General features: G+C 50.6%; 1 protein-coding gene across 3 annotated transcripts in view; it reads right to left on the bottom strand.

Moving 5' to 3' along the window:
- Window positions 1–6,783: 6,783 nt before the first annotated feature.
- Window positions 6,784–26,577, bottom strand: part of ETS1 (ETS proto-oncogene 1, transcription factor) — a 62,862-nt gene continuing 43,068 nt past the window's right edge. For all 3 annotated transcript variants that reach the window (XM_065738571.1, XM_065738572.1, XM_065738574.1), the window contains 7 exons: window positions 24,322–24,441; window positions 23,465–23,665; window positions 20,141–20,218; window positions 19,768–20,016; window positions 16,056–16,316; window positions 7,705–7,823; window positions 6,784–7,040 (listed from right to left, as the gene is read on the bottom strand). In XM_065738571.1, coding sequence (XP_065594643.1) covers window positions 6,825–7,040; window positions 7,705–7,823; window positions 16,056–16,316; window positions 19,768–20,016; window positions 20,141–20,218; window positions 23,465–23,665; window positions 24,322–24,441 — 1,244 coding nt within the window. In that variant the 3' untranslated portion in view covers window positions 6,784–6,824. The remainder of the gene's footprint in view (window positions 7,041–7,704; window positions 7,824–16,055; window positions 16,317–19,767; window positions 20,017–20,140; window positions 20,219–23,464; window positions 23,666–24,321; window positions 24,442–26,577) is intronic.

Raw genomic sequence — 26,577 nt, 5'->3', positions numbered from 1 at the left:
CAGTGCTCACTTTGTGCAGCCCACAGAGCTCAGGAGAGAAAAGGTGCAAAGTGCCTCTTGCTAGCATTGCATCACTGCAGTACTGTGATTTATGAGTGTCCTGCTGGCACCAACGTAAGTTTCCAGTCCAGCATAAGCTTCAGCTGAAGAAAAGCCCCCAAAGCCACAGAAGAGCCCCAAAGTGATGTGGTAGCCCCTCACATCCATTTCTGGATCTACGTTGCATCTCCTCTGCCTCTCTCCTCTCCTCTTTGCTGGGGTTCAGTACCTACTTTCATCAGTAGGGATTGGATGTGACATGAAAGCAGTCAGACCTCACACAAGCAACACCACGACCATAAATGTGGTAATGCAAAAGAATATATACACACATCACTTGCACCAAGCTTTGGGACCAGGGCTTCTGATGGTGTGGGAAAGGCAGAATCCCCTCCTGATGTGTGTATATAAAGGCAGAATCCCCAGTGCACATCCCAACCCTGCAGCACACTTAGCTAAGCTGAGCAGGATGGGCGATTCCTGCAGGAGCAGCAGGGATGGAGAAAGAGAGATAAAAAACCATAGAAACCTCAAAGAAAAAAAATAATAAAATAAACATTGCTCATTGTGGGGATTTTTATATTTCTTTGCATTTCTTGGCATGCCTACCCTGAAGTGATACTGCTCCCCAAAGGAGCCCACTCCCAGCACCACACCAGCCCTGGGGCTGCTTGGGTTTTGGGCTCACAGCCCTGGGATCGCTGGTGGTCTGCACGGTGCTGGCTGCACCGGGTGCTTTCCAGCTGGTAAACGTCAGTGATGGAAACTGGAAATACATGGCAGTGTTCCTGTGACAGGGTTGGAGCTGCAGCACCACTGGGATGCCAGGAAGGTTGGAGGAGAAGGGGATGGGAAGGTGGCTGAGAAACAGCACAGGGTTGTGCTGGGAGTGCCTGCTCCCACTGGGCACGGGCACACCAGCGGACACCCTACTCCTACCCCACCCCCAAAATGATGCTGTGAGCTCAGCGAGCATCTCCACAACACAGATGCAGAATTTAGGGAGCATCCCTGGAGCAAGGCATCCCCCTGGCCCTCGGGAAAGCATTTGGTGCTGGTGGGTGTGCAGCCCCCCCCCCAACCCCTGCCTGCCCCCAGGCAGCCTGGCACAACGGCACATTGTGGGGCTGGCTTTCATGCAGGGCCAGGGAACGGCAGCGTGGGGGAAAGGCCGCCAGAGGAGCAGGAAAGTTGCTGTTGGACGGTGTTCAGAGGCCTCAGCGCAGTGGGAGGGAGCCGGGCGAGGAAAGCAAACAGCAGAAAGTGCTGACTGCAGGGGTGGCCCTGGCACCCCCGGCACCACCTGCAGCAGAGCTTGGGCAGAAGGAGGACTGAGGCCCAAAAGCTGTGACCTGGCCCTAAATCCCCCATTATTCTGTGTACATCCCTTCCAGTCCCCTGCAGGCACTGCAGGGCTCAGCTGAGCATCGCAGCACTGCTCTCAGGCTCCAGCCCTGTCCTTGCTCCCATCCCTCTCCATGGCATCCTTTATATCCTCCCCTTCCATCAGCTCCTCACATCCCTATTCCTAGGTCGGAGATTTCTAGAGAGCCCTTCCCTTTGTTCAGTCCATGCCAATTTCGCTTCCTCTTTCATTCTCTCTTTCCCTGGAGCCCCATTCAGCTCTCAGCAACCCAAACCAGGGCTCTTTGCTCTCCGTCCTCTATTTCAAGCACCATTCTCAGTGTTTTGTGTCTTCTTTCAAGTGTGCAAAGCCACCTCCATCCCGGCCAGCCCATGTGCTGCTGGATGCAGCTCCAAACCAAATCCTACACGTATTGGTGAAGAGCAGAGTTGGAGAGTTGCTCCATCTGCTCCCCCAGTGCTGCTGGGGGGGGGGCAGGGCCTTCACTGCTCTCTGCAATTTCCATAGCAAGCAGCCCAGGTGCACGGGGGCTTCCCCAGCAGCTACCAGTGGATATTTATAGGGCAAGCACTGAAGCACTACCACTGGGCTGTGCACACCATAGGGGGAACAAGAGTGCTGGGTTGGTGTCAGCAGGCTCAGCTTCACGTCCACTTTTTAATCCCAAAAATCCCATCCTTTTCTTTTTGTTGCTTGTAAGTGGATCATTTGCACTCCCTTGATTTACAGGGGGTGCAGAGACCATCTGCAAAAGGCACAAAACCCCTCATAGGATCAGGGTATGCTTACCCCTCTGGTTTTTCCTCTAAGATAGGGATGTGGGGCTGGCTGCTTTGGGCCTGGGCCCACATCGGGGTCTTGCCCATTGCTCTACCAGGACCTGTCAGGATCAGACCCAGGGGTTACAAGAAGTGTAGCCTGATAACCTGGGACCACGCTGCTGTGCAGCAGCAGTGCTCACCTGTAAAGGCGAAGGGATCAGCACAAACAAGCAGATGCCACAAAAGGGAAAATGAACACTCACGCATCTCTGAGGATCCAGGCTCTCAAGAAAAGAACTTCAAAAGACAGATGTCCAACTGAGACCCCTCCTCAGTGGCAGCCAGCCCTTAAATGAGTCTGAGAGGGGTGCAGCCTGCTCCACCCCTTCTGGTCACTCAGGTGCATTGCCTTCACCTGTGCCCCCAGGGCTGACTCAGTGCTCACCTCAGGTGATCCATCAGTGGTTCAGGCCGTGATTGAACAGTCCCCATGCAGCACTGATCCCATTTGTCACCCGGCCTTGAAAAGCGAAGGCAATGTAAGAGCAAACTCACAAAGAAGCACACTGGGACTGAGCACTATGAATTACTCTTCTTTTAATTTCACATGGTTTAAAATACAATATGAAATAAGGCTACAGTATATAAAAAACTCTCCAGCAAAATGATGTGCCAGCATCAGCAATTAAAACAAAACCAATCCCCCTCCTTCTTTAAGTACTCAATGGAGGAGGGGCATTTTTATTTTTATTTTTATTTTTTGTATCCTTAAAAAAAAAAAAACACCACCACAACACACGGACACACACACACGTCGCTACATCTCTAAGCTACCTCAGCTCAGTTTGTTAAAAAGCACCTGCTTTTTTCCTTTTGTTTTTGTATTTTTTTTTGTTGTTTTTCATCTCGTTTTTAAAGTTCATCTATTTTTTTCTTTTTTTTTTCCCCCCACTTTTAAAAAATATAAATTATATGAAAATACACATTGGAAAATAGTCAAACAGCACAATATAACAATCTCTTTTTTTTTTCTCTTCTTCTATCTTTATCAGCTTAAAAAAAATCCCATGTGTAAAAACAAAATGTAATAAAAAAAAACCTTTTTTTTTTTTTTATACTGAGGCAGTTAATTCCTGGAGATATTCCATTATAACATATACGTATACATAGATTTATCATTTATTTAGACCTCTTTGGAATGTAGACAACAGCTCATGGATGTCAGATAGACCCTACCAGAGAGCAGAGCGTGCCGAGGAACCCAACGCTCGCCATGCTCACACCAAGGAGGAGCTGGGCCCCAAAAGCCGTGCAGAAAAGCCCTCCAGAAGACAACGAGGCAGAAAGGAGATGCTTCCTGCAGTGTCTGAATTGCTCAGTGCTTACTGGGATTGCTCTGTGGAGCAGGTGTTGGTTTGGGAACAGGGGAAGAGGATCTATGTATGATACCTTCTGATTCTCGCTAGGTTTGGTGGGCACAACAGGGATGGGTTGGGGGTGGTCTTGGTGACCTCAGTGGTCTTTTTTGACCTTAATGACTCAATCATTTCTCCAGAGCGACCTGTCACTGAGTGACTGTGTCTGGAGTTGGATGGCTGTAGTACGTAAATAAACGGATCTGCACTTGCATGCACACAGCTCCACATGGGTTACAGTCATCGTGCACAGAGATGGAGGATGGATCTCGACAGATCTGCTTGCTTTTTCCAGCATTTTTCACCTCTTACTGAGGCCCTTTTCCCCTGATCTTAGAAATGAGCCATTCTTTAGGAAATGCACCTTAAAAAGCCATTGGGAAAGGAATGTCACAGCAGTACTGACTGCTGTGCTCCCAGGTCTGGGGGACAAAGAGGACAGAGCAGGTGAAGGGGACGTGCCCCACTGGAGTCAGACACCAAGAACACCAGATAAGGAGCAGGACACAAAAAACACCCCAAATCACTGGAGATGTGATCCCAATCCAGTTCCTGAGTGCCACCTGTACCTGCCAAGGGTGGAGCTCACTGCCATGCACAGCTGCCAGCAGAGGAGTGAGTCCCATCCTGGCAGGTCCCTCTCAAACCCACCCTGCTGGTTCAGCATGTGTGTGAGTTAACCAGATGTCCGTGGCCTCGAAGACCACGAGGTCACACCTCCCTCTGCAGAAGTCAACACTCAATTACAAAAGTGGGAGAAAAAAGGAAAAGAAACAAAAACAAATCCACACATTTCCAGTGTATAAACAGCACACAGCCCTCTCTGGAATGGTCTCTAGAACGGGAATAAAAAGTTGAAGAAAACAGCACTAAATGGGAGATGAGGGATTTGGCCTGATGGAATGATGGAGTCGGTACTCAAAACTCTGACTCCTGTCAGAGTGAAATGTTATCCCTGTTTTCTGCTTGGAAAAGGCACTTCAGCTGCAGCAGAGCCGAGCAGGAGGCATTTCCTAGGGCATGGTGTGATGCTACGGGCAGGAGATGGGTGCCTGGCCACGTGGCAGCACGTGGGGGCTGGAAGGGGGATTCTGTGAGCAAAGCACACTTTGCAGTTGCATGCAAGACAGCAACCCCAAAAGCCAAAAAGCACCAAGTGCTGAAAATCCTGCCACATCCTGTTGGGATGCCCTTTCACAAATTCCCTGACACTTGTTTCTATGCCACTGCACTTTGACCCTTTGCCCAACAGCTGCAGCAACCCTTGGCTCTGCTGCTTGGTGAGCCAGTCCCTGCTGGGTGAAGCCGTGGTGCCTCACTGCAGCTCCCCAGTACCCACATTGTCCTCCGTTCTCTCCAGCTCAGAGCTGCTTTCCCCATCTCCCCAAGGAGCCCAGCTGCCTTTCACCCCCCAGCAGGCAGCATCCCACCCCACCTTTGGTGTATGCACCTTTCACCATCCTTCCACCCTATTTTCCTTCCTTTCCACCTGTCCTGCTACTTTTTGCACAAGCTCAGTGGGACAATGTGCAGCCCCAACGCAGTGAGCATACCCAAATCCCCCCTTATCTACACCTCCATCTGCACCCCCTCCACCAGCTCTTGCATCTCCAGAAAGCCCCCACCCCCCACTGCAGCACCTCGGGGTGGATGCAGCTGCACAAGACACTCAGGTGGACAAACAACACACACAAAAAAAGGTACTTTTGGTTCAAACATATAATACTGTCTTTAAAAATAAAATGCCCAACAGCTCTCTGGGGCAAACACCCTAATCCCACAGCCAGATGTGCATGGGTTCAGCCCTGGGGTCATCTCTGGGAACTCTAAGTTTTACCACCCAGTCTTTTCTGTCGCACCCAGCCCAGCCCCGCAGGGTCTTTGCCCATCAGAGTGGGACTCAGTCCTCTGTGGGTAAATGGGGTAGAAAAACTGCAACACAGCAGGAGCAGCCCCCCCAGGACTGATTCTGCTCCTATGCTTGGGCAAGCACGAGACGTGTCACTCACCCCACCACCAACAGTCATGTGCTTCATGTTAATCACACCCTGACACGGTTTGCGGATCAGGCTTACAAAGGGCAGTAAAGATCCCATTTGCAAAGGCCAATTTCCTTTCTGCTCGTGCCCAGGCTGCTTAAGACATACAGCAATAAAGACAGAGCTGGTCAAAACAGGAAGGAAGAAACATTTCCTTTTGGTTTTTCAATGTTTTCCTGATTTCTTCCCCTCACCAACTCCTACAGTTTTCATTTACTGAAGTTGAAATACGGGAATTTCTCACCCCCAACCATGGGCACCAGAGCTGGGTGGGAGCAGGGGCTCCTTCACATCCCACTTTGGACACCCCAGACCTCAGTGCTGCCCTTCTCCAGTGGGGTCTACAGAAACCATTTTCTCCTTTTCCTCACCGTGACAGAACTCCGCTGGCATAACAGAAACAAACACACACAATATTGCAATACTGAGACCATCTTAGAGCTTAAGACTATTTAAAAAATTAAAAAAAAAATACTGGCACAAAATTTAATAAAATAAAACTTTAAGAATTTTTTTTTTCTTAAAAAAAAAAAAAAGAGTTGTGATCCTTCCTAGGAAAAAAAACAAAAATCTGTCTTTCGTATAAAAGAGGACGATCGACAGAAAGGTGATGCGACAAGAACGACCGACAGTTCTTGCTTTTCTTCCTATATTGCCCCTCCCCAAAGCAGGAAGTTTCACCCACTTTTGTTCTCCCTCCCCCACCCCCCACCCCCCCAAAAAAAAAAAGAAACCCAAAAAGAAAGTCTGAAATCCTCAGATCCTTAGGAACACTGTCATCTCCTGAACTGTTGTGCCAACAGCACAGGCACTGAAGGGATCTGTTTCTTAATATTTTTTCCTAAACAGCAAAGGGATGGGGAGGAGTTTTTGTTTGCTTTTTTTTCTTTTTTTTTTTCTTTAAAGTGAGCTACATTTTTCTGGCTTTCTTAAAACTCAGAATTTCACCCCCAAAATAAAAAGCCTGTCCTGGAGCTCTCAGCAAACAAAGGCTCATCCTTCTCCAAACCAAACTTCTGAGACGATTTCCACCCAAACTTCGGCTCGCTCGCCGCCCTCTCTCCCAACATCCTCACAGCGTCAGATCTGAGTTGCTCTTTCAGAAATGAAATAACGAAAACGAAAGCAAAACGAAACAAACAAAAAAACAACAAACAATAAAAAAAAAAAAAAAGAAGATGAAGTCCCATAAACTCTCCAGAATTCACTCGTCAGCATCTGGCTTGACGTCCAGCATGGCATGCAGCTCCTCCGGCGTGTAGCCCAGCAGGCTCTGCAGGTCGCACACGAAGCGGTAGACGTAGCGCTTGCCGGCCGTCTTGTGGATGATGTTCTTGTCGTAATAGTAACGCAGACCACGGCTCAGCTTCTCATAGTTCATCTTGGGCTTGTTTTTCCTCTTGCCCCACCGCCTGGCCACCTAGGGAGGATCAAAGAGGGGATGGACGTCATGGGGGTGAGAGGAGAAGCCTTCCTGGCTTGGCTGGGTGGCCCTTGGATGGGGTGAAGGCATTAGAGCTTGGGGAAACCCAACTGTTCAACGACGGAGAGCTGAGGAGGACTCCATGAGGATACACGAGTCAGGGAAGGTAATGGATATCCCATACACTACCCAAAATTTTAAACAGTTTAATGATCATGGTGGTGATGGGTCCAAGCGTGAACTTCAACACAACTTCAGCTCAATTTTTTAACAAGTCTTTATCTGGGCTCTAACTCACTGTGTTCCCCTACAGAAAACCAGAACAGCAGGCCTACCCCAATCTCAACTATGAACAGCCTCAAGTTGTACCAGAGGAGGTTACGGTTGGTATTTAGGAAGGATTTATTTTTCAAAAGAGCAGTGCTGCACTGGCATAGCTGCCCAGGGAATGTGAGAGGGGGAAAAGGAGGGGACCCATCCCTGGGGGTGCACCAGAACCGTGGGGATGGGGCACTTCATGGTCAGTGGGCACAGTGGGGTGGGCTGGGGCTGGACTGGGGATCAGAGAGGGCTTTTCCAACTTTAGTGATGTGATTCTATGAAGGAAGGAAATGAGAGTTATCTTAAATATTCCAGCAGCTTTTGGGCTGTGGCACTCTACCTCATCTGGATCGGAAAGCTTGAACTCCCAGCCATCGCCCGTCCAGCTGATGAAGGACTGACAGGACTTGTCAGTGAGCAGCTCCAGCAGGAATTGCCACAGTTGGATGGGTCCACTGCCTAGAAAGACAAAGGAAACACAAGACATTAGGGCCAGCAAAGCACAGCCCCTTCTATCCCAGCCTGGGGTGGTGGAGGGTTCACATACAAATGGTGCTCACTGCAAAAAAATGAAACCTTCTACCAATGAAAAAACAGAAAAGCATCAGTGGCTGCGGGGTAAGATCTTGAGATGATCTGGGAGTTAAATCCTGCAGGTAAGAGAGCTTCCCATCTGCAGTCAGAGCTGACTGTTCGCGCCCTGGAATGCTTCACTCCGAGTTACATAAATAGGATTATTTTTCTGGCACCCAAACAGCAGAGCAGTGCTGTCTTGGCACGAGAGCACCACCGTCCCCTGTGTGCCAAACAGCTCCTGGCCATTGCATGAACTCCAGCAGACTCCTGCTTCCCGACCTTGACTCTTTGCTCCGTGCTTGTTTACGGAGATAAAGGGAATCCAGGTATGAAAATTATTTGGCCTCTCTCCAGGGCGTGTTGCTGCAGGCTCGTGGAGATGGGCAGGGGCTGGTGGGTTTGGCAGAGCTCTGCATGCTCCCCAGTGCTGCTGCTTCCACCAGAGCAGCCAGAGAGAGCAAGAGCATCCCTCCCTAGGGATGTCAGCCTCTCTTTCTAGCTCTATCTCTCCCAGTTTGATGTGGGTGCTAATTTTGGCCAAGAGCAATTAGTCTCGTGGCACTGAGCTCAACACACCTAATGAGCAGTAGCGGGTGCACCGCACTGAGAGGCTGTGGCTTCCCAGCCTGGGCTTGGCTGGATTCGTGGTGCACGTGGAGTGATGCAACAATGATCTCTTCTTTGCTTTTGTGCCCCAACCAAAGGTAGAGGAGAAGCCCTCAAGCCAAAACTCTTTGATGAGCAAATTTAAATGTGGCCGCACCCAAAATATCGCGCTTCGCTCTGGGAGAGATTTTGACATGTTGTAAATGGAGCTCAGAAAATCTCAGCAATAACGATGACAATAATAATAATAAACAGAGCCAGGGGTTAGAGGAAATGATTTATCACCCCTGAAAAGCTGTGCAGTCTGGATGAGGATGGCAGGCAGGATGGGGCAAACCCGGTGCTGACAGCGATGAGCACACGCTTCAAGCAGGGAAAAAAAATGTTATTTCCTCAGAATAAAGAGATGGAGTGCAGCCTATTTCCATGAATGACAATGGAGACTGTCAGAGCTGTGGCTGCGGGATAACGCACGGAGGGAGGAGAGGGGTGTTCCCCCTATTCCACAGTGTTACAAATGACTCAAAGCAGACGGGCTGCTGGAGAGCAGGAAATGACAGAGCTGGCTCTGGGACAGGAGAGCTGGGATCAGGGAATCACTGTGTCCCATCCAGCCCTCCCCAGAGGGGAACTGGAGCGAAACCCCAAGGAATTGCTCCAGGTTTTGTGGTGTCCTCTGCCAAAGCATAGAGCACAAGGGAGCATCTTGTCCCTGCTGTCCCTATCCAGCCAGGACAAAGCAGAGGGCTCACAGCATCACCCTGGAATGAGAAGACACTTGGCAGGAGATGCTGCAGCCTCGTGTCCTCAGCAGGAGTTTGCCAAGACACCGAGACCTCTGGTAGAGATGGAGTTGGAGCTGCGCTGCTTTACCCACAGCAAAGTGAGGGAGGAAATTCAGATCACACTTTCGCCTCTCATCCAAAACGGAAGAGCCAAAGCCTGGCTCAAAACATCTCGAGGTCGTGGCCTATTTACAGCACCAGTCCAACAGTGCTGGGACACGAGACTGCAGCACAACCAGGTTCACCATCCTGCCTAGACAAAGAATAAGGAGCTTTTCTCCCTCCTTCCCCAGAATAAAACAGATGGAAACCTATTGCTTGGACACTAGGTTCTAGGTAAGTGACTGTCCTCTAAACACCCCCGGGTGGCTTTCAAGGTGTCGGGGACGTGATGCAAAAAGTGTCACTGTGCCTGAGCCAGGGGCCAGCACAGCTCACACTCCATGACTGCAACTCTGCTGCCATCTGGCACAGGGTGGTGCTGGGAAACCCAGCAATTTGTCACCCACTTGAAGCCAACGAGGTAGGCTCCTTGTTGCAGCACTGTGCTGTGCTCAGCCTGGTATTTTGGGATTCTGAAAGAAGCCTTGCAAGAGGGATTCCCAAGGTCTATTCCTAGCTGCCTGCGGGACTCCTGTAAAACCCCAAATTCCTCTGTTGTTGGACAAGCAATTATGTCAAGAATGTGTTTACCGCACAGCTCGCAGGCATGTCTCTGCTCCTATAAACACACCCTGCAGGAGGGGGAGGAGCAGAGGTTTGCAGATGGAGCACGATGGTGAGATGTCAGCGAGGCAGGCGCTGCACATGGCAGGAAGCAAACCCACCACGTGCGTGAGCCTGCAGGACCCAAACAGCACGGGGAGACCGCAGGAGTTGGGGCAGAAGAGAGAACTATCAGGGCACAGGTGCTGGGGAGGACTGTGTATGGACCACTTGGGTGGAACAGCTGTGATCAGGGCTGAAACAAGGTCCTTCTGCTTCCTCTATAGAAAAGCAAGGAGCTGAAAGGTTTCCCAGTGACCCTCAGCCTGCACAGAGATGTCCACCCACCCACATCGCATCCCCAGTAGTACTGGGGTGAGTGTGATGCCACTGGGCCTGTCTCTGCACCCTGCCTTTCACTGCTTTCCTCTCACCCTCATCCACTACTGGAAATACCCACTGACACACTGGTGTACCCCTGCAGCCCCAAGTGGGGGCTACAAGGACACAAGCCCCTCTTTGTGGTGGCAACCCCACTGTGTGCACCCAGGGACTTCCCACACCAAAGCACCCACCCCGCTGTGACCCCCAGCACCCATAGGGGCTGTGCAGAATAGAACCCACCCAAGAGCCCCACTGCCCAATGGGGCCACAATGGAGACCCTGTCTCTCCTTGGGTCTTGAAGGGGTCCTTCAGCTGGGCTGCTGGGGGCTGCCACAGCGCGGGAATTCTCCAGGATCAGGGTGAAATAAACTTCTTATACTTGCAGAGTAATGTCCCACTGGGTTTGGTATCACACCATCCTTACACTGTCCTGCCTGGGACAGAGCTGGAGATCCCCATCCCCTCTCCACGTGCCTTGGGTAGGACTGGAGGTCCTTCCCACCCTGTGGCTCTGGAGATGGGTTTATACCAAAGTGCTTTGTCTCCAACACTCATCCAGGCTTTCTGCTCCAGCACACCCACGGTGGGCACTGCCACGCTGCCTGTGCAGACACACAGCAATGCCCGGCCCTCAGTGCATCACTCTCACTGTCTCTCGAGCTTGTTTCACACCCTCACCCCTCTCAACGGCCTCTGTTTGAAAAAAGAAAAACAAAACTAAACAAGAAAAAAAAAAGGAAAAAAAAAAAAAGGGCACCTATGCTGTTCAGTCTGTGGTTTGTGGTTCACACCAAACAAAACAATTGGACATAGCAACATCTCCAAAACAGCCCTTGCCTTCGTGATGTGCCCACCCTGCAGCAGCATCAACAATGGCACTGCAGGCACAGGAGTCCCATTGCTGTGCTGGGACTGTGGGACCATTGCTTACCTCCCTCCACATCCCTTGCCCACCCCGGTGCAGCCACACCACCACCACGGGCTTGTATGGAGATGGAAGCATCTCCAAAAAGTGAGCAAACTGGGGAAAGACCAGAAAACTCCTTTTTGCCACGTGCTTTTTGTGCTGCTTGCAGAGCAGCCCCTCTGCTGCTGCTCTGCCATCCCCTCCGGGCTGCTGGGCACAGCAGAGCTGCTGTCACGCTCGGGCAGCGTAGCGTGGGGCTGATTTCACTGTCATTTGCACACGTCTGGCAGGTGGGGCAGGAGCACTGAAGCAGCCCCGCAGCCCACCCTGCAGCTCCCCACACTGTGACATCATGCTGCTGAGCCCCTGTGCAGCAGGGGATGCTGTTGGTGACATGAAGTCACCCCCCAAGGGCAGGTAAAGCATAAGACTCAAAGTGAATGAGCGAGCACCACCTCCTGCATCCCAACTGCATTTCCAACTCCCCCTAAACCAAGATACCAGCAGCTATGAATGCTCACATGGGCAGGATACGGGAAGGAAGGATGCTGATGCTTCTAGAAAAGCAACTGCACAGGATCTGGATGCCAAGGACAGACACCCACACATCTGGAGTGTGGCAGGGATGTGCTGGTGGGTTTTGGATGCCCACATCCAGGAGCTCACAGGCTGGAAGCTGCAGGCCAGCAGCATAGTGACTAGAAGAAGGGAAGAAGCAGCACACAAACTCTTGAAAGACACCCACTTTCTTTGGCATCGACTCGACTTTCTTGCAAAACAGCAGCTGTGTGCTTTCACTTCTGCCTCGCTGATAAGCATCGCACAGAAACGGAGGCTATCGAAGGCATGGCTTCATCTGCACCACAGATGGTCTGCATGGGGCAACGGGTTCATAATTTGGGCCATTATCGACACAGTGTCATGAATGCTGATAGCAAAGATCAGGGCTGGATCCAGGGCACGACTGTTAGCTGTACAGAAGCAGTGCTGGGTGCTCAGGAGATAGCATCTCATCCCTGCACTGCTTCTGTCTTCTCTATGGGCAGAGTGATAATGAAGATAGCATCAATCTGTCGCTAAGAGAGACAGTCAGGGTGTGTGTGATACTAGCTGGGGCAGGGGCATTAACTCCTTCGGTGCTGAGATTGCCTGTGATGACTTCAGCAACTTCCTAACCTGCCCCATAAGAAAGGACAACTTACAAAGGCAATCCTGGCCTTGCAGCCATGGCATTGAGGTATGGTTTGCAGTCACCTCAGCCTGCTCATCCCTCCCTCAGGCCCAAGGGGAACCACTGTGCTCTGCTGGTTCAGCTCTCAGGAGCAGCAGCTCAGTGCATCACAGCTCAGTGCTGCAGGCAATGCCGTGAGACGGAAAGCCCCGAAGCACTCAGATGGTGCTGAGGTCCTATGTGCCACAAAGCAAACACCACAGCTTGGCTAGGAACTCACACAGGTGCTTTGGGGTGCTGAAGAAAAGCTGAAAGCAGTTCAGCCTGGAGCAGCGATCGCCAACGAGCACAGAGGCAGAAGGTCTGAACCTTTGCTGGACCCTGCACCAGCAGGAGGTCAGCAGCACAAGTAGGTCAGAGCAATGGAAAAGAAATATAGGGCAGAAAGGCTGAAGAGCAGTGTGGTCTGGCCCACAGCACGGGCAGCATGCTGCTCTGCTGCAGCCCAGCAGGGCTCATCCACGCGGGGTGGGCTCTCAGGAAGGATGCAGGTTGCTGCGGTGCCCACTGAGGCTGGCAGCTCGTGGGATCCAGCAGTGCAGCCCGAGGAAGGCTGCGGGCAGCACACAGCTCCATTTGGCACAGCAGGACTCACGATGGAGGGCTCATGCAACCAACATGAGGCACTCACCCACACCAAATGCTGCACTGCAGAGCTCAGCGCTCACTCAGATAACTCAGGGTGAGACCTCACACATCTGCCTGCACGCTTCTAAGGCGCGCATTCTGTCTCCGTTTCCTAGTCCGTTTCAAAAGAGAACAAAACCTGGCTTAAAGTACAGCTCAAGTTGGCCAAACTCGAGCTTGCCCCCAAGAAAGGCATCCACAGACATCCCTCCCTGCAGCTACAGAAACTGAAGTTCACCAACTTACACCGGAGCAGTTACGTTTCTCCTTCAAAAAAAAAAAAAAAAAAGATAAGAAAATTGCATCAATTTCTATCTGAGCAACCATGGCAACTTGTTAAATTAGGTCAAGATGTGGGGGCAGATAGCGCAGCTTGGAAAAGCTGCCTGTGAGCTGGGTGAGGAACACATCAAACGCAAATGGCGCTTCCGTCAAAATGCACCTTGTCGGCGAAGCACGCACCTCCCAGGGCAGATACCATCAGAGATTGCCACGGCAAAGATAAGGCTGTGCCACCTCCCAGGGCCACCAGCAAAACAGGCCCATGCTGACAGGGCCAAGTAATATTGGCAGGTTCCTAGCCCAAACCCAGAGAGCACTGGAGGTGATGGATGCGGTACTCCACGCCAAGGCACCGTGGCACGTCTGCTGGGTGCTGCACTGGCTGGTGTCTGGGTGCTGGTGTTGGGCACGTGCTCCAGGCATGCTCTGGGTGAGAGATGGAAAGCTGTGGGACTGTGGGCTGGCAGTGCTCTGCTCTGTGCTCCCTTGGAGGCTCCACCTCCGCAGCAGAGCTGCACAGACTTCGAGTTCCTCAGCTCTAGCCACCAGAGAGCACTTCCTCCCCTGAATAAAGTAAAAGAAAAGCAGAGCAAAAACAAGAAGCCAGGACTTCTGCCTGAGAGTCCCCAGCATCCCTGCTCGGCTGGTCATGGCACTTCTCTGTGGCCTGCCCTGATTTGTTTTTTTCCTCAGAAATAAGCTACTGCAGAGCAGTTTGGAGAGGGCCACGTCCTCGTACAGTTCGTAATGCAACATGTTCTCACTCGCTCTCACCGTGACCTGCTTTCACAGCAACCTGGCTTCTCCTTGCACCCGTGCTAGGCTCCCTCTGCAAAGGAAATATGAGGTGCTGACAGGTCGGTAGATGTCAAAAAGGGACGGAGGACACCCCCAGAGTCACACATCTGCAAAGCTTGTCAGTCCAAAGATCCTTCCCCATGGTAAATGCAGGCGAGGGCAGTTTCAGCTCTGAATCACTGCTCAGCAGCCTCTGGAGAAAGCAGTACTCCAACCAAAGGATTTCCAAGTGATCGGTGTTCCTGGAAACCTCCAATTTTCCTCTGTTTAAAGTTTTTCAAGTAAAGCAATGAAAAAACTTATTGATCATGTCAGAACGCTTGGGCCAAGGGATTATCTTCCCAGCTCAAAGCAGGCTTTGAAATGAGGCAAGGGAAAAAGTTATGTGGAGAAAAGCATTTGGAAGTGTGCTCTGGCACTGCATAAACCGAAGTGATTTCCCTGTGGCAAGAGCCCAAGGACACACTTTGGGGTGCTAATGCTCCTTGGCCAAGCAGCAGGACTGGGAGTGCAGCCTCTCCTCCTCCATGAACAGCAAATGTGAAGGGAAACGTCCCCGCAGCCAAGCTCCTGCCCGAGTGCCCAACACACTTCTACAGCCCAAGTGAAAGGTGGCATCAGAAGAAAGGAGGAAGAAGTGCAAGTAGTGCTTCTGGGCTCTTTTAGGAACACCAACTGCTGCGGATGGGGGCAGAGCCCCTCCTACCACTCACACCTCTCCCCACCACCTCCCCCAGCCAAAGCCATTCAGGAATGGCAGAGCACGCTTTTATTTTGCATAGACCTGCTCAAAACAGGCTCATTCGGCAAGGCTGAGCTGAGCTCTCTTTCTAACTAAAGCTATAGCAACAAACCACTTCCTTTTTTACATGTTGCTCCTAAAATTATCTCTCCACTTCTCCTCCCCTCTGCGTTTACCCCCAACAAAAACTCAGTATTAGCCCAAAGATGAGCTGTGTGTGGGAGGAGATTTCAGGGACAGCCACACCTCAGGATCTGCTCTGAACCTTTCGATGATCTTTATCTGCACAACTATTTCCACTGCTTGGCTCCTCCAGGCCATGGCTGCTAGCAACTGGGGAGGAGGGATCAGTGAGAACAAGGGGAAGAGCAGGCAGGAGGCTGCCCTGCCAACTTACCTGTCTTACAGGGAAAGACATAGCAGAGAATGACTGGAAAGGATTACCTCGACATTGGCTTGAAGCCTGATCCCATGTTTCTCACTGTGAAGAAAGGAGGTGGCCAGATTGCTGGGGGACTATTGTATAAAAAACAGAGTTCCCATAGTCTGTCACCTTCTCATCTCATTGCAGGGAATGGAAAATGCTTGGATGTGCTTTGGCAGTATCCCATCCCTCTCTCCCACCAACACAAAGAGCAAAACAAAGTTCCTTCCCTCTAGCTGAAAGAGGATAAGACCATTCTGCATCATGCATTGCAATGCTGAAACACAGCCAGTCCTGCCTGAGGTGGGAAACCACAAGCAAGAGGCCAGCATGCTGCATGAAAATGGCAGTGGGGAAGCCAGGGCTCTCCAGTACTTTGTGTTCTCAACAAAGCTCACCAGATCCCAATTCCTACCAAAGTCAACAAGAGACATCCAGTGCAAACAACACACAGGTGCCCTGTGCTGAGATCCTCCGTGGGTCAGAGTGCCATGCCCAGAGGATACAGCCCCCACAGACCCTCAGAGCAACCCAGAGACCCCGGAGGCTCTGCCCTCTCCTGATGCAGAGGCTCTGCACGAGATGCTGAGCACAGAGATGCTTCCTGAGGGCCATGACCCTACCTGTGTAACCAGCGAGGGCAGCAGCGGGAATGACAGGCTTGTCCTTGTTCATGTCAGCCCGGTCTCGAACATAGTCCTTGAAGGTGCCCTTGGGTTTGTGGTTGGGCAGGGCAGCAGGGTAGTCCTCCGAGTCAAAGCTATCGTAGGAGGGGACGCGCTGCAGGCTCTGGAAGGAGGACTGGCTGCTCCAGGACTGCGTCAGGCGGTCGCAGCTGTCGTAGCTCTCTATGCTCTCAAAGGAGTCCTGGCCACCCAGTTTACCTGGTGAGAAGGAAGGCAATGTGAGAGGCCAGCACAGGGATGCTCTCAGTCAGTGTGGTTGTGAGAAGGATGCTCTGCTTGCCTGCAACAAGGCAGCCAGGCAGATGATGCCGTCGGGCTGTGCCTCAACCATACAACACAAAATCAAGCCCTGAAATGAAGAGGAAGGCAAAGAGAATTAGGGGGAAAAAAAGCAGAGCCTTGAATTTCTACCAAAGACAGACGCCTGGGGCTAACTGGAAATTGTCCTCTGTTTCAAAAAGTCAGAAATAATCCACTTTAGACAGATACTTGGGGCCCAAACATGGGCTCTCCAAGGCCTCTTGCTGCAGAAAGATAAGGGTCCGCAGTAATTCCCATATTATAACTGCCAGTCCTATGTAAGCACTGCTCGGGCTTATTCAAGGGCACTGGACACCCGGCTTCTTTTGCTTTTCATGTTTCCTACAAAACCATACAGCAGCCTTTTATTGCCATATGTTACAACCGACTTCCACCCCCCAGATCCCCAAACAGCAGCAATTTGATGGAGGAAGGGAGCAAAAGGCTGAGAGCTCAAACAGCTATTTTTCCAGTTCTGGTAAGGTGAGCACAGCTGGGTTGTATCACAGCTACTCTCCAGGGTATTTTTAGTAAAGATCAGAACATGAGAGGCCAGATCCTCAGCAGCACTACGCTGCTTTACACCCGCTAGGAACAGCACAAGTATACCCTCTGTACTGAACGCAGCGAGCTAAAAAAGGATACAAAGAACAAACTGAAATTGCTCTCTCTGATCTCCCTCACACTGCCGATTGCTCAACATCTTTACTGACAAACCGAGAGCATAACAGGATCATTCAAGTTCACTAACTTCCCAAACCGGGCTAAAAACAGCTGCTGGGATTGTGCAAGAACTCCTGGAGAAATTTCCATTGGCAGAGCTACCCACGGCTCAGGCCCAGATAGTAAATCACAGGGGAACGGGACCAAGGAAGGACGCTGGCACGCTCCCCCAGATATTTGTTGTGTTGTAGTTCGGAGAGCACTTGCTGCAAAAAGACTTAACTGCCGTGGGTGCAGGGCTATGCCAAAAAGGCAGCTCTGCCCCGAGTGCTGGCCTCGGCTGCAGCCATCTCTCTCTTCATCCCACAGAGATGCTCTGTCTTCAAGCAAATGAACTGGTCTTACAAGCCTGGGATTTCCAGTTTAGGCTCAGCTTCTCCTTAGTGTGATTTCATGAGGCTCAGTGCACCCTGACATCCAGCACTCCCCCTTGGTTATCTTGCTAGTTACTTCTAGGGAATCCAAGGTTGAAAATGACTCTTGGTGATATCCATGCTTCAAATTCTTTTATTTATTTATTTATTCTGAGAACTGAACGAAATGCGCTTCAATCAATTCCTGTATCCTGCAAGGGGAAAATATCACGGCTCATTAATTGGCATGACCACTAATCTGGGAAAGGCACAAGCTCTTCTAGAAAAGCAACCAGCAACCTGCCAGATGAACTCAGCACTACAGCCACGACTTGTGTCACTTCACTGAAAATTCACCCAGATTTGACCTAGCTGTGAGCCTTTGAAAATCATGCCTTGCACCTACTCAGGAGAAACTCGTGAAGGAGTTTGGCAGCCACACTTTCCAACCAGATAAGGCAGACAGAAAAAAAATCCCTTGGAATGATGGAATTAACTCCTAATGCCCACACAATGCGAGGCAGAGCACGACTGTCTGGAAACTCTTCACCCTGATGTCTCCCTTCCTTAAGTGCTCGACTTTGCGAATGATTAACCTTATAATAGAGGGGGAGGTAGAGATGTCTGTAAATATAAATAAGCTGGACTCTGGTTTACATTAAAGCTTCCTTATACCACTCTGGGAAGATTTATGCCACCCAAAGTCCATTCTACACAGCTCAAATGTAAGTATGGCCATAGTGTGCTTCATTTCTTGGACTGCAATCAGTAGTGTTGGCTAACACCAGAGCCCTTGGTCCTCAGTGCTGAGAGAAGAGCTCCTTCTTCCCTCACCTGGAGCCTTTTTAGGCTTTCCAGTAGGAAAAGGCTCAAGGTGCAATTGCAAAAACATCCCCGAGTCACTGCATTTCAATGAGAATTCTTAGGAAATAACCTTGTTAAAGAAAAGTTCAAGAAGGGTGAAAGACAGATGAATGAATGACAGAAAAGCAACCCCAGAAAGGGAAGCTTACCTAGAGCTGTGACACCACTGCCCTTTTGACTCACTGTATCATCCCAGAAACCTCTCTCAACCATCAGAAGCAGAGGTAATAACACAATTAATACATTTCCTGTCATTAGCTCCGCCAGCCTTGAGAAAGAATGAGCAACTCAGGAGTTCTGCTGTGCAAGACATACACAATGCACACCTGCAAAGGGCTTTCACAGGGAGCCAGCACATCTCCAGCTTTCAGTGATGGATGAATGGGTTCAAACATTCAACTTCAAACCCAGAGCAGAGGGATAAGATAGTGCAACGAATTTTAGGCGTGGGAACACCTGGATTCTACTCAGGACACGATCGCAGGCAGGTCAGATCTCTTCTCCCCTGGAAGCTGGAGATAATGATAGCCCCTTGTAAGTGACTTTGAGCTCCACACATTAAACTCTGTCTTTGAATATATTCTGTGAGCCAGATCCCTGGCCTCACTTTAAGCAATGTAATTACAAAATAGGCGGGCACCTGTGCCCCATGTGTTCAGAATTTAATAGCAGCAGTTGAAAAGGCATTTGGGCTCAAATCTTCAAAAGTGCTTGCGTGTTTAAAGCCCATCAGCTCAAACAGGGATGGTGTACTTATAACTCGAGAGATGCAGGGTGTAGCACAGGATTCAGGGGCTCTGTCATTGACCCAACACATGATATGTGAGTCTCCTAACAAAGCACAAGGCTTGGCTTCGTTGGAACAGCTCTCCAGTTCAAGCAAACAGCAATCAAAATCAATGCAAGTAATGGTAAGGACTTTGGATTGTCAAGTGTAAAGCCTTTCAGAGCTTTAGAGAGCAATTCCTGATGAGAACTTGTGAAGGATTTGTAGTTTTTTTGCCTGGCCTCCTAGGACAGTGAGATTTATACAACCACACAGCAGTCTGTCCCCCCTAATAACCTTTAAGGCTATTTCAAGTTTGACATCAAAATACAGAGCCAGAAATGGTACACTTAAGCAGATGCAAAAACAGCCAGAAGAGTGGAGACAAGAAAGACCTTCTTCTTGCTTTCCCCAGAGAGAAAGGCAGGAAAGGTCCAAAGCCATCAGAGAATCTATCTGGGAGTTCAACCCCATAAAAGACACATGTTGGGAAACAGCTCCGTTACCAGTGTTGCATGGCTCCCTGTTGGCTTTGGGTCCCAACGAAGGACCATCTCCTACACGGGGGAAGGCAGCACACACACATTCATGGAAGCAGAGCCAGCGAGAACCCAAGCAAACCACGAGAGATGCCCGACTGTACCTCGGCTGGCACGCCCCATGCACATGTTGTCGGGCATTACCACTTCTTGCTTGATCGTGAAGTAGTCTGTCTGCAGGGAGTCCGTCTGCACGGGGTCACGCAGGATGACAGAGGGATAGTCGTTCTCATACTTGAGGGACAGGAGCTCTTCTGAGCTGATGGGATGGAGGGTCTGGTAGGACTCTGTGATGAAGCTGGGCTCGGAGAACTCGGAGGGAGGCACGCACTGCGCGTGCTCGATGCCGTAACCTGTCGGCAGGACGAGAGGCTCAGAAAGCAAAGCAAGCAGTCCTCATGCGATGCAGAGACACCTCTAGGAGGTGGCCCTTCTATGCCTGGAAGCACAGTAATGATAATGCTAATTGGGACTTACTAATGAAGTAGTCTGAAGTATAGCGGGTTTCTGGATACGCTGCATTCACTCCATTTGCTGGGTATGGCTTTGCCTCTTCTGCAAAGAGAAAAGGAAGCAGACGTCACGTGCCTGCAGACATGTCATGCTTTGCAAGACATACTGTGATGTAGAGAGGTCTAAACTTCCTAAAAGGCTCCTGGCTGGGTTAAGCTGGGACATTCAAAGGAAATGTGCAGTCAAGTGCTGAAATGCCACTGAAACACATGCTTGAAGCATTCGGGCTCCTCTGGGAACTCCTACTGCAGACACACACAGATTTAAACAAAGCAAAGCAACATTTCTCTCCATGCACGACTCCAGGTGGCTCTGCAATGCTTGTTACATCATCTCCTCACTTCCTTTGCTGGTGTCAGTTTCTTTGCTTAGCGTGGTTACGTGTGTGATCTCATGGAAAAGACAGGGCAGCTTTTTTCCCTGGAAAACTCTCCATTTTTAGGCCAGGTAGATGTATGTACGTGGATAACGCAGAGCCAAACCAGCCCCTACAACATTAAATCAGTGCTATCTCCCAGCACACACATCACCTTCCACCTTACACCCGTTGAAAGCAGAGGATCCATCTCAAAGCTTTGCCATCCTCTCCATTAACCATTCCTAACACACAGAATGCATACAGGCAGCACCACAAGCCTTAACCTTTCTATAGGCGTGGTTCACTGGGAAGAAGCGAGCATCCCATCAAGCAGGCTGTCTACTTTCCACTGCTCTTTCTGAGCACTTTGCTGCTCCCAGCCTCAGCACTGACTTTGCTTTCCCATGTAAAAGCCACTGCTCCTCCCTGACCAGTTTTTCCATTAACACCTTACTCCTTCCAGTACGGCGTGCGGGCAGAGATATCAGCATGGGAGATTTTCCTTTCTTTGCAGAGGGTAACAAAAATAAAATGCACTAAGAACTCCTGGTTATATTTATTTCTGCTGGGGCTGCAGAGAAGCAAACTGAAGATAACGCGTGCTCATTTGCAAGGAGCCTAATTTTGGCCCTCTCTCCTGGGGACTGCAGGGTGGAAAATATTCTCCAACAAAAGGAGGTTTTGTGCAAACAGAGAGACCTAATGAGAAATGCTCTTTTTCTCCCCACGGAGTCTGCCAAGGGGCAGGGAGGGTGACCACAGGGAAAGAGAGCAACCTTCAGCTATGCTTACAGTCAAGCGGAGGGCACTGCTGACTGCTGGTAACTGGAGAGGCTATTTTAGGAAGAAATTTGGAAAAATAGGCCCGAAAATACCCCAATCCATGCAGGGAAAAGTCGCCCATCTGCTGCCATTTTTAAACCCTGAGCAGGCTGTGGTCCGTGAGTCACTCCCTCAGACAGAGCTCACAAGGGAGGAGTGTTAGCAGGAGGACAGTGGGGTCACAGCCTGTCCCAGCACGACCCCACTCCGGTGGTCACATCACTGCAGGTAACACCAGGCACGTCAGGGTCAGCCACCACCCTCACATACATCAACTGCTCTGAGTGGTGATGGAGGGCGATGGCTGTGAGAAGTGGGGACTGGTGAGCTGGACCCTGCGGGCTCACCCATCATGTGGCTCTACAGATGGGCATGGGGGGATGTTGATCCCTTCATGCTTCACATCTCCAGCTGCAAAGTGGAGAGAAACATCTCGTCTCACACAGGGAGAGATGTGTTGTACAACACCAGCACAACACAACCCAGACTTGTCTGGGGCCTGAAGATGTAAGACCAGTAACATGAGTCTCATGACTTACAGGGAAGAGTAATTAGTCCTTGGAGTGAAGCTGGTTATTTCTTGGAAGCTCTTCTCAGTTACTCTCCAAATACTTTACAGATATTGCCCCTCTGGGAAATGTGTTAAGAACCCACCATCCAGGCTAAGGCTCAGACAAATTAAGCAAGAAGTGATGAAGTCACCAACAAAGCTGAGCACAGAACGGGGATTTCTTGGTTCCCAGAGCTGTGTCAGTGGTGTTGAGACAAAGAAATTCTGCTTTACTCTTTTCCATCCTTTTCGAAGAAAAGCTGCAATAGGTACAAAAGATTTCCAGCTTCTTTGTAAAAGCTGTTATCTACCTCACACCTTTTGCACCCTCCTGACTGCAGCATCTGAACACCCATGTGTCAGTGCTGCAGGGAAACTGGAACCCCACTTAGCAGTGAGCAATACAGCACCAAGCTCTTCTCCATGCCCTGGGGAACCTGCAGCAAGAGCAGAGCTGGGAGCAGACCCAGCCCAGTGCCACTCCACGTCCCTCCAGTGGGCTGCAGGAAGGCAGAGCTGTGTTACAAGCAATGGCTTATAGCAAATAGAAATAGGACTGACCACAACGTCTTGCTTTGTTTGGTTAAACTGCGTGCTGTTGATATAAGCACTCATTAAAAATCATGCAAAACGAGAAGAACTGAACAGATACAGAGTCAAACAAAGAGCAGAAAAACAGTCTGTCATCCCCTGACCCTGGGAAGAGCCATGTTTACCTTCTGCAAACCACAGGTAGCAGTAAAATTAGCAATCAGCAATTAACATCCATTTGTCAATGGTTTCCTGGAAGGCATAACTTTGCTCCCCCTCCCCTTCCTGCCACCAGCACGCAGGGTCAGCCCAGCAGCACTGGGTGTTCCAGGAGAGCACATAGCTCTGCACAGCAACGAGCTACAGGAGGACCCCGATCTGCTGCTGCTCCTCCTCTTGATGCTATTAAAGGTCTTAAGCTCCTCAGGAACCATCTCAGTTGGAAAAAGCTGCACACCATCAAAATGAACATCAAAAATCAATGCGTGACACCCCCCCCCCTCCCCACCCCTTGGGAATCAACCAGAATTAATGCCCTCAATTGCTTGTTTGCGGGGACAGGCAGATATGGTTTCTCCCATCCCCTCCCGTGTGGGATATGGCCATACTTAATTACACTCATTAGGCAAGGAACAAAGAAAATCCACTTCCAAGTGCAACTGGGACGTCAGCGTGGGATCCTGGTGATGTTGTTGTACCTGGCTGCACCGGAGGAAGTAGTAAAACTCACAGTGGGAGCTAAACGTGCTGAGGAAGAATGCTTCGGAAAATCCCACCACCAATTCCAGGCAGGCAGAGTGTCCCTGCATGAACAGGGTGTTCCCTTCCTCTTTCAACAAGTGCCAGGATTTGCGTTGCCCACTACTGGCTGTGATGCCCATCTGAATCCTTACGGGAAAGCTGAGCTCTCCGAGCTGCTTTTACTGGGATTGCAGCCCAGGCTGGACATCATGCTCCTTGGAAAAGCCCCATAACCACAGCAGCCAGGGGCACACAAACTCCCCCCCGGGGAGGCCCCAGCTCTCACCTTTCTGCAAGATCTCCAGGTGTTCCCAAAGGATATCTCCCACAAAGTCGGGCGCCAGCTCCAGGAAGCACTCCTTGCCCAGGGCGCAGAGGGCAGCTCCGTTCATGCAGAACTTCTGGAAATCCACTCCCTTCAGGCTGAACTCGTTCACTGCCCACATCACCCAGTCCCGCACGTGCGTCTCTGTCCACTGCTGGGGGTCTGCACCAAGGGGTTGCAGAAAAGACCCATTAATGAGCAACGAATGAGGGGTTGTAGAAGAGATCCATTAACGAGCAACCACGAGCCTTTTCCCCAGGGAAACAGGGACACAGAGAGTGCTACATCCATCCCAGAGGATAAGCACCTGCACAGCCTCGTCCTCTAGAGACTGACAATCTGTTGGCAGCATGAGGTGGGGGCATGCTGTACCCAGAGTAAGTTTGCATCAGCCCTGTTTGCAGACATATTTCATAGCAGGGCTGAGCTTTGGGACTTACAAAAATCCTGGCAGTTCTCTGACCCCTTCTCCCACTCACTCCTTCATCTTGTTGCTTTCCCCTTGTTATCAGCCTCCTGTAAAGCATCCCAGCTGCTTCCCTGTACAGTGGATGTGATTTGCAAACACCAGTCTCACAGTCTCAACAAAGCTGTGGGGCAGTCTGGCAGCAGAGGTTATCTTGCTTTGTGAGCAGGACAGACAGGGGCAATCTGTCAGGCGGGTACAGTCTGCAAGTGGCACTGAAAGGTTCTGCCTGTGTGTCTGGATTCTTCCTGCTTAAACTGCCAAGAAACAGGGCAGTGCCACAGGAAGGGCAGTGATGCTGTGGAGAAGGGGATCGTGGCAGGGGGATGTGTCCTCTGTGCCCACAGTTTACCTTTGGGGATTCCCAGCCTCTGCTGCTCCTTTGCGAAGCCGCTGAAGGTGGCTTTCAGTGCCTGAGACATCATTTCCTTGCTGCTGGGGGTTAGCAAAGGCACGTCTGCACATTCCATATCTGAAAACATCAGAAGAGAAAAACACTCTTAAAGGACTGGGAAAGACAACAGAACACGTTGCACAGTTCATTGCATCGACAGAAAGCAAGCTAACTGTTCCTTTTTCACACCCAGACCCTGCAGCTCTAAACCTAAACCCTGCAAGCCCATGAGCAGACCTGCAGACAAGCTATGTCTGGTAGGCTTGGCTACGTGGTGCTACTTGTGGTCTCCCTGTGAGCCAACCATGAATGGAAATTTGATGGTGAGATCAGAAACTATCACAGACAACAGCTCATCCAGCATCACCATCCCAGGTGGCTTCTGAAGCCTGCAAGATAGCTGGGCCACGAGTCCTACACAAGAGTGAACGAGGAAGCGTGAAGGAAAGCATCCCTGAATGGCTCCTCCAACGCTGGGCATCCCACCCAGAGCAAGAGGAAAAGTCCTTTTGAAGAACCACAGGCAATCCCAGAAAAACTAGGGCCACAGCAGGACGAGGCGGGATGGAGAACCAGCAGAAAAGCCATTCAAGGATGGGAGGGAAAACAAAGAGCTGGAAAATCCCACACGAGCAGAGTTACATCATGCAAGGCCCAGGCACTCCGTGAGTCACCGAACAATGCGCAGCCGCCCCATGGGACACGTGAGCCAGGCCAAGGGCCTTGGAGCCAGTCCTGACCAGAAGCAAAGGTCTGCCTTTCTTCCCTTTCCTTTTGCAATTTTATTTGGAAGGAGGTGGTAACTGCAGCCAAAGGGCTCCACAAACAAAAGCAACCATTTGGGAAAAAAAGAACAACTAAGAAGAATCCCGATCTGAATAAAGGTTGTGGCTCCTTTTCACATACTTGAAACAATCCTGAAAACCATCATTTGTGGCGAAGGAAAGCCTCAAACGTTCACCATCTCCAACAACTGAACGTTGGTCCCATTGTAAATCCTGTGCTGGAGCCCTGCAGCCCATCAGAACTATTCAATGGAAACCATTCTCAGTGGAAAAACAGTGAGCACAAACTTTTGATGCTTCCATCAGCAGTTGGATGACAATGACAGTGCTCTCTGTACTGTGGAAAGCCACCTTAGCTCTCTGATTTAATACCCCCGCACAGTGCTCCCCTCCCAAGGATCGCCAAGAGCATCCCTAGTGCAGCCCAGCCAAGCAGAGCTGCTCTCCTGCCCTCATCTTTACACCTTCCATCTCTCACCTCAAGCACAGATGTACAAAGCCCCCCACGCACCCCCATTCACTGCTCTCAACGCCAACACTGAGCCCCTGTGTCCCATTCTTCCCTCAGCCCAGCTGCAGAAATCAAGGCCTGCCTGCCACACTGCGATCATCGGGACCTTCAAGAGCAAATAATAACATTCAAAGGCTATTTGGCAAATTACACTTCATTATTTACTGGATTTGGCTGAAGAGGGCACAGAAAAACGAGCAGGCACCCTGCGTATCTCTGTTCTCCATCTGCTGGCTTCGAGATAACACTGGGAGAAAGTGCTTCGGTGCCCTTTTCCCTTCATCCTCATGTTACACGTTAATGCTCTGCTGGCTGTGCTCTGTGGTTATGGGGACCACCCAGGGATCTGCTCCCTCGGCAGCACACTGCTCCCCAGCCATGGGAAGCTGAGTCAGAGCTCAGAAAACTCTTCCAACCTCATTTTGCAAAGAATCACTCGTGAAAACCTGCGTGCAGATGACCTCCTTAAGGCAAGCCACAAGCAGGGCATCTGGCCGTGCTGAATTCTTGTTGCTGCCATGGAAAGGAGCATCTGTCACTGATGGCTGTGGGTCCACGTGTTTGGGTTTGCACAGAGCCAGCAGAGCAGTTGCTGAGTAGCACGCGATAGGGTTTCGGTTTCATGAGGCGAGCACCAAAACCAGACAACGAGGCACATTTCAAGGCTTCTCCTTTAAAACAAGATGCACTGGGAAAATTCAGAAGCGAAACCTAGACCATAGCGAGTGCTTAACACTTCTTCAAAACACAACACAGCCCCAAAGCCCCACACCTGCAAATGTCTGCAGAAGCCTAATTTTAGACAACAGCATCCCACCTCTGTAGGAGAGCTCCCATGTGCAGCACTCACTGCGTTGGTGAAGCTGTGTGTTCGTGTCTGGGGGGTATGAGAGATACTAAATGTACTGAAATGTTGCT

The sequence above is a fragment of the Cyrtonyx montezumae genome, unplaced genomic scaffold, assembly GCF_038088225.1.
Source record: "Cyrtonyx montezumae isolate F1298 unplaced genomic scaffold, pur_monq_1.0 scaffold_22, whole genome shotgun sequence".
Lineage (NCBI taxonomy): Eukaryota > Metazoa > Chordata > Aves > Galliformes > Odontophoridae > Cyrtonyx > Cyrtonyx montezumae.
This window is presented reverse-complemented; position numbering and strand designations above follow the sequence as displayed.